The sequence below is a fragment of the Carcharodon carcharias genome, chromosome 26 (genome assembly GCF_017639515.1).
Source record: "Carcharodon carcharias isolate sCarCar2 chromosome 26, sCarCar2.pri, whole genome shotgun sequence".
In the NCBI taxonomy this organism is placed as follows: domain Eukaryota; kingdom Metazoa; phylum Chordata; class Chondrichthyes; order Lamniformes; family Lamnidae; genus Carcharodon; species Carcharodon carcharias.
In genome coordinates, this window is record NC_054492.1 from 28,355,322 (window position 1) to 28,369,871 (window position 14,550).

Genomic DNA, 14,550 nt, shown 5'->3' on the forward strand with positions numbered 1-14,550 from the left:
GAGCATTATGACGCAGCTATTCCTTGCCTGAAAATATGCACTTTCAGCGAGCATCACTGGATATCAATCAGAAGAGGACATTATTGTCCCCCTCCTTTGTACTTGGTGACCTAACTGACACAAACTAACTTGTTGCAAATTGGGAATTTAATCTTAAATCTGTCTGGTCTCTATAGCTTATTGCTATGCCAAGTGAAACGTTTGCCTTTCTTGGCCATTGGGGATTCTGTATATTTACAATTTGAGGAGCTGTAAGAGTTCAAGTACAGAAAGAACTTATACACTGCAGTTGGCTGCAGTATGTTTTATAAATGGACTTGATGCCTGATGTAATTGAACATGTTTAAAGTAACTGAGAATTTTTTTTTGTAATTTTTGTTGTGCCAAGTCAGTGTAATATCATTTGCACATCTTAGCCTACTGTTCATAATTCAAATGCTGCGTTGTGTTGTATCGTTTAAAGGACTTGTATGATCAAAGTCTGGCTATACCTTATGAATGCCTAGAGATTAGAGATATAAGGAGCAAAAAATGCCCAAGTGGTCCTTAGAAATGGTTTCCCTTCCAGCTTGGACACCTTGTTTAGAATATTTACATTTTTGCATGTTGATGAATTCTTAGACTTCAAAGTAATGTTTACACTGAAATGACTTTTGTGCAGTTATCTTGTTCTGAAATATTTATTAACAAATGCTTAATAACATTACTAACGATGAATGGTTTCGTAGATTGTTAATTAACCTGTGGACTCTTTCTATTTTAAAAAAAACAGATTATTTATGGAAATCCTCAATTGCTGTACAGACTGTGATGAAATTCAGTTTAAGGAAGATGGAGCCTGGTCACCGATGAGAATGAAGAAGGAGGTCCAGGAAGTGAATTCCACTTATAATGGTGTTGAAGGTACGTACTTTTGTTACAAGGAATGGGGACCAAGCAGAAAGCTCAGGTTAGATGAATAGCTCCCATGTGGCACAATGGGTCAAATGGCTTCCTGTACCAAGCTCCTGTGATTAGCAGAAAATGGATAGTGGTGAGGTCATGGAAACTCTTTTCACCTCTTGGTTCTAATCCATAATGCTCTGATGGGATAAAAGTTTATTGACTACAAGACTGACATGTGAAATATAGCATAAGAGTGGGTGGTATAGGAGTTGAGAAAGAAAGGGAATGCTATTACAAACGAGGCTTGCCCTCGTTTCTATCAAGGAAATGAAGGAGCACCAGTAAAATGTTGGTTCTATAGTTTCCCACCCTCCCTAAGCAAGACCAGGCCCTACAATCCATCATTGTGTGTTGTAGTATTCTTGAAACTGACCCATGAGATAGACGCACTGGAATTGTACTCGTGAACAAAAACTGAGCAATAATGATAGAGGAGAAGCAGTCTTCCTCTAGTAAGATGGTCTGAAATTTTTTGGGGATGGTTGGGGTAGGGGGAATCACTAGAATCAATTAGTCATTTATTTCTGTTTGTGTTTAACAGGCTGCAGTATTGGTTTTGATTCTAAATGTCTTCTGCAATCCAGTTTGGGAGTTGTTAGAAACATTATGTAAAGAAAAACAATTTCTGACTACAAATTGTTACCTTCTGCTAAAACTGGTAAAACAACACAGTTCATATCTCAAATGTAAACCTTGGCAGCCTGTTATGATGGTCATTAAACCGCAAGTGTCCTATTTGCTTTTGCAGCTGTCTAAATGCTAGCTACATTTTTTGAGGTATAACATTAGCAAAATCAATACACTACTCAAATGTATGGAATCATGAAGTGGAAATAGAATGAAGTTTCAGACTGCAGGGTTTTTATTTAATTGAATGTACTATGTAAAGGGTTAGAGAACTTTATATAGGTCACCTACAAGTTGGAAAAAAAGAAAGACAATGTTATTGAAAATGGCCATTGGTGACACCATGTTTAAGATTTAGAAGTCTGTAGATTTTTTTGTTTATTCGTTTGAGATTTAAGTGTTGGCTGCATTTATTGCCCATCCCTAATTGGCCTTGAAGGTGGTGGTGAGCCACTGCCTTGAACTGCTGGAGTCCATGTGGTGAAGATAAATCCGCAATGGTAGGCTGGGCTGGATGCACTTTGGCCGTACTTGTTACTGAGGCAGATGTCAGGTGGTCTGTCTGGCTTTTTTCTTCAATAGTTTCAAAAACAGTTTGATGCAACTGAGTAGTTTGTTCGGCTGTTTCAGAGGACGGATAAGAGTCAACCGTGTTGCTTTAGGTGTGGAGTCATGTATAAGCATGGTCAGATGGGTTTATGACAATTTGTTAGTTATATGGTCACCATTAATTATACAAGATTTTTACTCTAGATTAATTTAGTTAACTAAATTTAAAATTCCCCAGCTGCCATGGTAGGATTTGAACTCCTGTCTTTGGATCAATTAGTCCAGACCTTTGGATTACTATTCCAGTAACAACCATTCTGCTACCATACCTGATTGCTGGAGGTACCAAAGATTGAAGGAGGTGAGGAGTTGTATGGTTTGGAAAAGGATGCAATACAGTTGGGCTGTGACATTGAGCCTCTTTCAATATCGGGAGAGGTCTGTTGTGTGAATCTTAGGGGATGGTGTCTGGATCAAAGTGCACCAACCACTAGATTGGAAAGATGTATTATAGTTTAGCGCAGTCTTAATTAATCATTTCGGGTTCATTTAGTAAAATGCACCTTATACCTCTAGCAGACAAAAACTGCTACAAGCAAACCAGCTACTAAACATGCTAAATATACAGTCAGGTTTACAATTGAATGAGATAAAGCACAAGCAATATTAAACTACAAAAATGTACAGCCAAACTATATAAAAGACAACCTTGACTTTTCTCTGCCACAGTACTTGCTTAGTATTTATGCATGGGTAAACTTGTTGAAAGTTTGGCCTTTAGCTCGGAACCATGTAGACAATCTAGCCCAGCAATGGTACTAATACTGCAGAAAGACCTTTTTAAGCCACTTTTAAAACTCATGTTCCCCAATGCCTGACAAGTTGCATTGTTTCTTAAATTTCAATGGTAGTGAAACTTTAAAATAGGTTTGCCTGTCTTGTGTCAAGTGGAGGCTAAATAATAAGCCCTAGTATGTATTGCAAGTGCATTTAACTTAGTTTAAGGGACAAATTAACTGTTGCTGAAGGAGACCAAGTATGAAAGAAACTGCCCAGAGATAAAAATCACCAGTGAATGCCCCAATTTCTGATACTGAGCCTGTTTTACACGTGTCCTTACTTTTCTCCAAAATACAAACTGTTGGTTTACTTGTTCATTAGGTGCTTGTAAAAGCTTGTCTGAGCACAGACATTCATCTCAAGATAATAGAAAAGTTGAAGTGATTGATCTGACGCTTGATAGTTCATCAGAAGAGGAGGAAGAGGAGCCTCCTGCAAAGCGGTACCCTTCAATCTCTTCTCCATCACCGCCCATCAATAAGGGGTAAGTTTTGTATTGGAATCAGTTTGGTGTGAGGCTGTTTCTGTTTGCAGTGACCTTGGACACAACAAAAGAAAAATCCACAATTTGATGGACTTTAAGCAATCTCTATCCATGGCCATTTGAAAACTGGTATTACATGTAAAATAAAATAAATGTGCTTGTCCCTCTAAAATCATGATCTTTGGTACGTCCAGCATTCAAGATGCCCCTGCAGGCTTGGATTCACTTTCTATCTTTCTCTCTATCTTTACAAAACTTAAACTCTTTGCTCTTGCTTTCATTTGCCTAGTTTCTAATTGCAGAGCACCTTGGGACATTTCATATGTGAAAGGCAGTTATATAAATGTCCGTTGCGGTGTGTTATTTCACTTAAAGAGCAAGATTGCAAAATGGTTGTCGGGATACTAATCTTAATTGTTGACAGTAATGGTCATGTATTTTCAACCTCTAAGACTGGTATATTCTGTAAAACGCTTGATTTTCTTAATATCTTCACTTAATTTTCTCTGATCTCTTGTGAGGGTGCTTATTTGCGCTAAAGCAAAGCACCTTGTCTCCTGCCCAAATGGCTGCTCTTCATTGGAAATCTAGGCAGTGATTGCATGACTAAAATCTTAGTTATGAGGAGAGATTGGATAGGCTGGGGTTATTTTCCCTGGAGCAGAGGAGATTGAGGGTGGGGGACATGATTGAGGGGCACAGATAGGGTAGACAGGAAGGAACTTTTCCCCTTGGTGGAGGGATCAATAACCAGTGGGCATAGATTTAAGGTAAGGGACAGGAGGTTTAGAGGGGATGCGAAGAAGAATTTTTTCACCCAGAGGGTGGTGGGAGTCTGGAACTCTCTGCCTGAAAGGGTGGTAGAGGCAGAAAGCCTCATAACATTTGGATGTGCACTTGTGATGCTTTGGCATACAAGGCCATGGCCCGAGTGCTGGAAAATGGGATTAGAATAGTTAGGTACTTGTTTGACCAGTGCAGACTCGATGGACTGAAGGACCTTTTTCTGTGCTGTAGACCTCTGACTCTAATCTCTGGAAATGCTACTTTTTTTTTTCTATTTAATTGCAGTGCAACTCTTAATATGTGCACGTTGATACTGCAGTTTAAAGTCAGAACATTTAAATTATCCAAATAACCATCTGGCTTTTTAGCTATCTAGTTTAACTTTTGTCATGTGGACTTAAAAAGGATCAATATTGGTTCCCATGGGATCATTCTAATCAGTTACGTTGGCCCCAAAACTGCACTTGGGCCATGAATCAATAAGACTAGTGGAGTTGTAGTTACATTTCTACATCAAAGGCAGGAGCACACTCTTGTCTCCTCACTCATGACTTCCTGAATATTAGTTTGTTTTTCTGTCATTTCTCTGTTTTCTGCTCCCCCACCCACCCTTTTCTCTGCTTCCGAAGACATCGACATACTGATAACTTCCACAAGCACCTGGCACCTTTGGTGCTTTGTCCAAGTGACCATGCTTTGTTTTACTGGATTGTTAGGCTGTATTAAACGGGGCTAAGTTGATCAGATCCCAACACAACCTCCACTGAGGACAGGTTACTGGCAAGTAAGCAGGAACATCATCCTTGTTGACACCAACTAATTCATCAGAAACCTGAAATCAAATACTTGCTTTTTTCTGATCTATTACAGCTAAGTTAAAAATGAATTGGCTTGAACATCTAAAGTCTTTCTTGTAAACAGGGTTTTAAATCTCCACCATCAGACGTCACCAGTAACAAGAACTCCAAGCATACCGACCCTGGATACAAATTTTATCTCTGCTCCTTTTCAAGACTACCGTCATTCATACCACTTACCAACTCTGCCATATGAACTGCAAGGTAAGTTACTTGCAGCAGGATGTGTCTTTAACTGTGGCTTTGCTGAGAAATGACTCATTTGAGGTGTTGTAAAATAAGAATGGAGCAATACCATTTGGCCAAAATATCAGTAGCAATACAATCATGAATCCAGAAGGTACATCAGCTGTGTTAACTTGTCTTTGTCACTCTGAATCCCCTAAAGCTTGTGGAGTACAATTAAAAAAAAAAAGTGGTTGTCAAAAAATATGTAAAAGATGATTAAATTTGTGAGTGATTACTAGAAGCTGGTGCGATTCTTTGAAATACGCTGTTTGACCTCCTTCCTGCACATCTGATACCTGCATGAATTATCCTCATTTCTCCCTGCACTTCTGGAGGCACTGATGCTGGCTGGGGGTCTATTTGAGTTCCCAGCAGTCGGCTTGCTTCACTCAAGTCACCACTCTTCACGCGAATTTAAATATTAGATGTAGGTGAGCTCTTTGTGCAGATCATCATAGCAGGACCCTGTTCGTGTTCTTGCCTGATTTCCTGTTCTGCCCTCAATTGATCTGCATTTTTCTCTGATCCTCTTACCGGAGGGGTGGTGGGAAGCTTTATGATCTATCTTTACTGCTTCCCAAGCCTGGCAGTATTGAGGTTAGCCATATAGTACCCTAAATGCCACCTCCGGCAGAAAGGTAAATCAAGAGACTAGGGATGCAAACCTGGGACCTTGTAGAGTGTGTAGGCTAATGTAATCTCATCTCTATCCCTCCATATCAAGTCAACCAACAGACATACAGTAAAAACTCTTCTGTACAGTATTGGTCACTTGAAAAGCGCACAAGTGCTAATCGTGTAAGTGATGCCATATTTTTCAGTATGCTTTTAACCAGCTTTTTCTATGTTCAAAGAAGTGCTTCCACATCTCTCACTTGTTCAGTTCAAATTGTGGAAGACTGAATTTGTAAGACAGCTCCACGTTGGTGTTGCCAAACCCACCTTTCTTATCCCAATAGCACAGCCATAGACTGAGTACAAAATACTGTCAGGATAAGGTGCTATTAACAGTGTAAATGTGGGGAAGCTGGCCCATGGGCATTGCTATACAGTCACCCAGGCTAAACAAAGATGTAAAAACTTGACCTTGTTCTTTGGCCCGTAGCAATGGGGATACAGGTGAAGCCCGGATTCTGATGGCAAGAGGGTCTTGGCTTGTTAAAATTTGAGATATTTAGCACATGTGTGTTTTGCTCTAATATTTTACCTCTTCCCTTGTTTGAACAGGGTTAGACCTATTTCCCTTCTTACAAGGGGACAATCAGGTATGTAACACGTCTGGGCACTTTAGCCATTGAAATCTTGTTTTTGTGTTATGTCATGAATGTCAGTGATTTGCATGTGATTGTAGCAGTTCTTTACATGAGCATTGTGATGTGTCAGTGGAAGTCTTCCTTTTGTTGCAAAATTTTAGAATTTGAGCTCAAATAAGACTTTGTGAAGAGAATGCTAACAAAATGTGGAATAGGAGATGACAGCATGCGTAATCAGCTCCACCCTGTGACAGTCACCCGACGTATAAGAAAGTATTTTGATCCGCCATAGGATGTATTGCATTCAGATCGGAGGTCTGCACGTGTAATTGCAGGACCAATTAGGAGCCCGACTTAAATTTTCGTCCCTCCAAGATATAGTTCAGGGACTTAGGTGATTTGTCCCCAGTTTGACTGAAATGTGCACAGAGTTGCGAATGAAATCAGGACCTCCCTGCTACGTATGGTTCAGTGGGGAATTGCATTTTCTGTTTACCAACTGGGACATCATGGAAGCGATAGTTAGAAAACAGTGCAGGCAGGCTTGGAGATGTGCACTGTAGCCTGGTTTCCCAGTGATGATTTCCCCCAAACATAAGTTTAGGATTCAAGCTACATCATACTTCAACAAAATGCTTCACATAGTGGTTATGTCATAGGACTAGTAATCCAGAAGCCTGGACTACTGACCCAGAGACATGGGTTCAAATCTCATCACGGCAGCTTGGGTAACTTAAATTCAGTTTGTTAGATAAATATGGAATAAAAGATTAGTATCAGTAATGTAACTACCAGATTGCCGTAAAAAGCAGTTTGGTTCACCGATGTCCCTGAGGGAAGAAAACCTTCTCTCCTTACCCATTCTGTGAGAGACTCCAGGCACAGACTTTTTCCTGCCCTCTGAAATGGCCAAGCAAGCCACTTTGTTAATCAAGAAGGCAGCTCACCATTCAGCCATGAATGCTTGCTTTGCCCTATCCCATGAATTAATAAAGAAAAATATTTTACCAGAGGTCCACTGTCTTAGTGAGAAGGAAGTGTGAGGAAAGGATAGCACCAGAGGAAGGCATTGTGTGAGGAACAATTGTAAATCCAGGATAGAGTAAGTCTGAACATATAAAGTGGCTACCTTCAAGAAAATATTTGAAACTCGGCCTATCTTGTGACAGATGCAAATACCATTGCAGCTTGTATCAAAGAGCTTTGTTAAGTGTTTCAGGTGCATGAAAGGTTAAGTGTATTTAATTTAAGTTTCATGAAAGGAAGCTGCTTTTTTATGCAGACATAGAGTATAATAAATGTCAATATTTGAATACTTGCGCGTTATAATTAGCCAGGGTGACTCTGAGATGACAGTGGGAGAATTAATAAGCTTACAAAGCCTCTCAAGAAGCAGTATTAATATTCTGATATTAATTTTCGGTGCTCTTGTGTTCTTGCTTTTACCATAGCATTACAACACCTCCCTCCTCGCTGCTGCAGCTGCTGCAGCCAGTGCTTCAGAGGATCAGGACCTCATTCATTCCTCGCTCAACCGATTCTTCCCATATGGCTCTTCGCAAATGTTCTTGGAGCAGCCAAACTCGGCACCTGCGAACACGCTGGCAGTAACAAACGGCAGCAGCAGCGGGAGCAACAGCAGTCTCGTCTCCTCCAGCAGCTTGCGGGAAAATCTCGGACATCCTGGGGCTAACCGGAGCAGTGTGGAAAGTGGTAACATCTTTGGCGCCATGCCAGATGTTATTTCGTTGGACTGAGATTTGAAATAATGAAGATAATGCTTTTTGTGTGGTTGGGGGGGTTGGGGGCAGAAAGAGGAAAAGAAAATCTGGTTTGTTTCATCTTTTAAAAACAAATTTAGAAGTGTAGAGACCCTTTTTTAAATAAACACAAAAAATTAAAAAAAGACACCATGTACAGAGAACAAAATACTATATTTTCAGTTAACTTTTGTATATAAATTCGAACTGTCTGTCTTTTAAGGTTATTTCAGTTCACTTTGTGAAAGCAGAGTTTTTACGATGTATTTGTCTGTTCTGTGATATTACTTTTTGTATTTGTTGTTCAATGGCATTATTTCCTTCACAGTTGACATTATTTGAATTAGGAATTTTTCATTCTTGTACTTCACTGTAGAATATTCTTTCTTTCAGAAAGACCTGCGATGTCAATGGTTGACAACAATAGTATTTTCTTTTTTTGTGCAGAATAATTTTATTATACCTTTTAAGTTATGTAAAGTATCTTGACTGTTTCCCATATCATTCCCTCTGCATTTGCAGGAAGTAGCTTTGGAGAATGCACAGTATCGTACAATTTTTCCACAAAAAAAAGGCCATTTCTGGTAATTTTTTTTGGGGGGGGGACATTTTCTATCTCCTCATCACTTCCACTTTCGTTTTACAAAGTAGCATTTTTCAAGCATTAAGGAAGTTTCAGTTAATAATGGAGAGGAGTCACTTCTTCTGTCACATTTCACATTGTGGTTTACATTTTAGAAAAAATCAGTACTTCACTTTACTTCCAATGTCCCCTGAAAAGCTCTAACTGCAGAATGATTGTGTATTTTTTTAATATATGAAAAGTTATTTTCTCTTTGTACATGTGCAATGTTCCTTGAGCAGCTGTTGAACTTTTGTAACCAGCCTCCCAGGAAGATCACCAGATTGGGTATGCAAAGCTCTCCCTGTATCTGATGCCCAGTGTTGCAAGCCCCTAACGTCCACTTCGTGTTCTTCCCAGTTGATATTGAACTGCCAGAATTTGGGGATTCATGGCGTATTATTAGCACACCAATTAACCATACTGCCCCTTCCATAACCTTGGTTTTGCTTTAATTCAATAATTTGATGTTGCTTGTTCCATGCACTGAAATCCTTGCCAAGTGTGATATTAGCCCAACTAAAATGATTGTTTTCTAGGTGAATGTTCCAGATTCTCCCCTCAAGATGTATTCAGATGGTAACTTTGTCTCAAACCATTGAATGTAATGGAGCAGGATTTGCAAACAAGTAGTTGAAATATAGATGGACTATTAAGTGTACTAAAAGAAAAAAAAATTTGAAAAAAAATCTTGATCCTTGTCATACACTTCCTCACTTACTGTTGTGTATTGTTTCGATCAGTTCATATGCAAGTACACTGGAGAGATGATTAGTTTTTGTATCTGCTCTGTTTAGAATTGTTATGTTGAAGAGACACCATCTGAGTACAGGACCACCCGGTGTAGCACTAAGCCATACAGATCAAAAAAAGTTCCAAGTTAAATTTCTTAGCTGTGCTGTTAACAGATCTCAATTTGGCATTGTTTGGGTACTATAATTGGCACCTCTTGGAATTGAACGGACAGTCTACTCCTGATTACTGTCCAGTGACGCCTACTTAAAATATACACGTGGACATGGGATCAAACCAGGATTCAATTTATCTATGATTTGTGACCTCTTATTCCCTACAGTTCAAGTAACCTGTGGACATTCACTGTGGAGACAAACAGTGGCTAATAATGGTCTCTTAGGTAAGGCATTAGAAGGTGATCTGCCCCAGTAGAACCATAACAACCAAGGAACGAATACCTTTGAGAGATGGGTAGAAAATTGACAAATAACAGGTTGCAACCAAAAGATGCTACTGAATGAAATTTGATGAATAATTTAAATACAGTTGGGCTGAGTTCTAGAAAATTCAACCACTTGTGTGGAGGAGGAGGTGTTCCAATTGAGCTGGGAGTTTTGTAATTTCAGATTATGTAATCCGATCTGTATCACTGTCCAAAGAGTCAATTGTTTAGCAACTCAGTGAAAATGATGCAGTGGGAAATACTCAAGGAAGTTGTCTGGATTATAAAAATGCACAACTGTTACAGCTCTAGTCTGGCAATAGACTGGCTGGATGTTGAACAGTGGGAAGATGCTTTATGCTTTAATCAAGATTTTATTTCTAGTGTTCTACTTGTTTCATGAACTCCAGTTTTAACCAGGCTTAATGCAAAATGGGCTTGGTTCATCGGAAGACAATACTTGGATCCAAGTTATGCTTTAATCTGATTATGGGTCCATCTGGAGTAAAATGTATCTTGCATGGCTGGATCTTTCAGGTAGTGTGCTGCATTTTGCCAAGTGAAGGGTATATTTTCCTTAAAGGAATAAGCCAGCTTGTACACAGCATTATTTACTTACCAGATATGTATTGTGGGGTTATCCAGGAGTATGCTGTGTTGAGAGTCTATTTACACTGGAAGTGTCACTGTAAATCGGATTCTCACAAGCATGGAAACTCCATCTCTTCTACGAATTTGTAAATTCTGTGATCACTTCTCTCCAAAGGTGTCAAAGACAACTCTAATAATTTTACTGCCTTAAATCTTTCACAATGCTGGTTTCTGTGACCGCATGCCAAACCAGAGAAATGGCTTTTTTTTTAAATAATTGAGTATAGTAGACCAGTGTCGGTTTGTATAAAGTACCACGTGAAAATATTTATTTCATGCATTGAAAGAAATTGTTTACCTAATGAATGTTACCTGTTAATGTAGAGATCTTTTAGATGTAATAAAAAAGCAAAACGTTCCCAGCAGTAGAGTTGGGTCTTCTCCTTTCCAACTTCAGCTTGTGCTGTTTCCTTTGTAAGCTGTTTGGAACTACTTTTAACAAAACAACTATTGAGATTGTGGTATATGGCCTCAGCTATACCCATAGGTAAATAACACAAATAGAAAAGGTGATGATTTAAGGTCATCTCAGCAACTGGACAGTCATGCTTTGCCATTTATGCTTCAGGTATTGAAGAAATCAACCCAGTTAATATCACTGACCACATTAGTGATATTAATGGGCAGGGAAGGCTGGTTGAGGTGGTACAGAACCTGAAAAGGAAGTTAAATCTTCTTGTACTGACATCATTGAGGTTTATCTGCATGTGGTTGTACGTCTGAAGTAAGATGACAAATCGGATAAGGTTTTAGTTGATAATTTGTGGTTCAGTGAGGCTGTTTAGCATGTGGGAATCAACGCTTAAGATGTTATCTTGTATGCATCTGTGTGGCTTATTAACTGACAGAGCAATTCTACATCTGTGCCAAACGTGACACTTCTGTCTTTATCTTTGCCAAATCCTAGCCTGCAACATAATGCACTGTCTTTCCAGCCCTAATAGTGCATATTATACTAGGCTATAGTTGTTGTTCCTGTTAAGCCATGCTAAGTTCCCTAATGATTCAGTTGTAAAACCACAGCCTGATTGGTTCATCTAAAGAAAGGACATTTTAATTAAGGCATGGGGTAGATTTCTTGTATAGTCCACTAATATGATACACAAAAACTTGTACAAATGAATTCAAGGGTTTGCACATAACTAACAGATCTATTTTAAAATCTTCAGTTTTGCCTCCCTCAACTGAAGGGCTTGGTACTTTTTTTGCAGGTACCCAGGGACTGCATAGAATATGCTGGTTGTTCAACTGCATGAGGCATTACAGTTCTCCTCTCCAGAAATTTAAGCATACAACCTTTCCAGTGAGGATTTACTGGGTAGTGATCGTGAGCAGGAAACATGGCTGCTGACCTTTGTTTTTCTTCCAGCTTCAGCAGAGATCACCTATTTCAGGAGGAGTTGAGGGTTGAATGTGAGTCCTTCCTGGTTAGTAGGATTATAAGGACATGAGTTGGTCGTTTAGCCAGTTCCACCATTCAAGGAGATCATCTGATCTGAAACCTAACTTCACATACCTGCCTCTTCCCCATATCCCTTAATGCCTTTGGATAACAAAAACGTGTCAAAATCATTTTAAGATCAACAATTGATTTAGCATCAATTGCCATTTGTGGAAAAGAGTTCCAAACTTCTTCCGCCCTTTGTGTGTAGGAGTGATTCCTAATTTCATTCCTGAAAGGCCTGGCTCTAATATTTTGACGATGCATCTAAGTCCTAGATCACCCAACCAATAGAAATAGTTTCTCTCGATCTACCCTGTCCGTTCCTCTTAATATTTTGAAAACTTTGACACAATCACCCCTTAACCTTCTAAATTCCAGGGGGCTATAACCCAATTTTTTAATATCTTTTCTTGTAGCTTAATTCTTGGAGTCCCGGTATCATTCTGGTAAATCTACATTGCACTCCCTTTGTTAGTTAGTTACTTAGTTGCACATTTGTTTTACTGACTGAGGCATTAGGGGAATCTCCAACAATTCTATTTTAAAATTTGTTCTTGGGTTAGGATGACACTATCAGAGCAGTAATTATTGCCCAGTCTGGTTGCCCTGAGGACATTGAGTTAACCGCCTAAAATCTGGTTGGTGTCACATGTAACCAAGACTGGTTAGGTATAGCAGTTTTCTTTCCCTGGGTTACCTTGGTTTATTTTTCTGGTTCTTTTCCACAACTTATCAGATGCATTGAAGTCAGCTTTGCCATCTGTCGTGCTAGGTTTTGAATTGACAGCCTTTGTTCAGTATCATAATTACTAAACCTTTGCACTCATTTCTATTTTTTAAATATGTGAGCCAGCAAAGGTAAAAGTACTGAAAGAGTTAAGTCCATGAAACTGCCAATTGAAGACTACACTCGTGAATCCCCTCTGGAGAATGTGATGTGATGTCCGCTATGTGCATTGTTAACTCAAAATTCCAGACTTGCCTGCAGGCATGAGCATTGTTTGGTACTGTGCATATAGACACTTTCTCTGCCTTAGTTAGATGGGCTTTAGTTGTTTCCTCTGGCTGTATTTCATTTAGAATAACATTTCTTGGTGGGTTTATTACTCAGTGATGGAGAGACTGTTTTGTCCTTTTAGATTCTGGATGGCCAATGTTTTAAGATGCATTTTCACTGAGAGGAGGATTTTTTTAATATAAAGAGTTGCCCCTTGTATAGTTGTGTGTTATAATTTAATGTTCTTTTTTAGTTAAAAACTTCGATATATTAAGGTTCCCTAATGGCAAATCCATCCAGTAAATAAGGTCATCAACCTGAAATGTTAACTCTGTTTCTCTCTCCACAGATGCTGCCAGTCCTGCTGTTCAGACCAGAAAGATCCCAGATCAGAACTCTACTCTCTTGAGTTAGCTGAGCTCAGCTGAATAATGGTGGGGTGCTATGATTGGCCTTAAGCAATGCCTCCATTAAACAATTCTCATCCTTGTTTTCAGATCCCTCCAAGGCATTGCCCCTCCTGATCTCCATAAAATCTGTCAGCTCCACAATCCTCCGAGATCTCTGTGCTACTCTAACTCTGGCCTGTTGTGCAACCCCCATTCCATTTGCTCCACTGTTAGCGGCCAATTGCCAAGGCCCTCACCTCTTCAATTCTCTCCCTAAACCTCTCCGCCTCTCTACCTTGTTTGTCTCCTTTAAGGCGTTCCTGAACATCACTTTGACCAAGATTTTAGTCATCAGTCCTAATATCTCTCTATGTAGCTCGGTGTCAAATTTTGCTTGATCACACCTGCTGGCATTGGCTGTCGAGGCTCTCAAATGAGGAATGATTTCTTGGGATTTCTTTGGGACCAGAGGAAAAATTAGAAAGTTGGAAGTGAATGAAAAGATGTGATTGCCAGGGTGTAATAGAGAGGGATAGTTTGTCACATCCTAATGTAGTTAAATGAGGCAACTGGTTTTCTCATAACAATGTTCCTGAAACTGCAATGAGATTAATCTGTTTTGAATCATAATTTTCTGAGGGAGGAATGTTGGCCAGTGTAATCTGAAACTGGAGTTCAGATAAGGACCACAAAATAAAACAAACTTTATACTAATGCTTTGTCAACCGTGAGCCCTTTTTAACTTGGGATAACAACCTTATAAGTAGTTCATGTTGGTTTAATTTCACATTTCTGGCTCACGACTTGAAAAATTAGATTAAAGATTCACAAGCTGATAAATGTTATTGCACCATTCAGCTTAAGTGCAATGCTGGGTTTCCTTAAACACATTAATTTACTTGCAGTAAACATCCAGCCTGGCTGATGTGCATAAATCCCCG

At 39.3% G+C, this 14,550-nt stretch overlaps 1 protein-coding gene across 2 annotated transcripts in view; it reads left to right on the plus strand.

Moving 5' to 3' along the window:
* pias1b (protein inhibitor of activated STAT, 1b) overlaps positions 1-11,141 on the plus strand; it is a 130,188-nt gene extending 119,047 nt beyond the window's left edge. For both annotated transcript variants that reach the window (XM_041174877.1, XM_041174878.1), the window contains exons 10-14: positions 773-903; positions 3,283-3,445; positions 5,153-5,292; positions 6,544-6,581; positions 8,021-11,141. In XM_041174877.1, coding sequence (XP_041030811.1) covers positions 773-903; positions 3,283-3,445; positions 5,153-5,292; positions 6,544-6,581; positions 8,021-8,326 — 778 coding nt within the window. In that variant the 3' untranslated portion in view covers positions 8,327-11,141. The remainder of the gene's footprint in view (positions 1-772; positions 904-3,282; positions 3,446-5,152; positions 5,293-6,543; positions 6,582-8,020) is intronic.
* Positions 11,142-14,550: the final 3,409 nt, after the last annotated feature.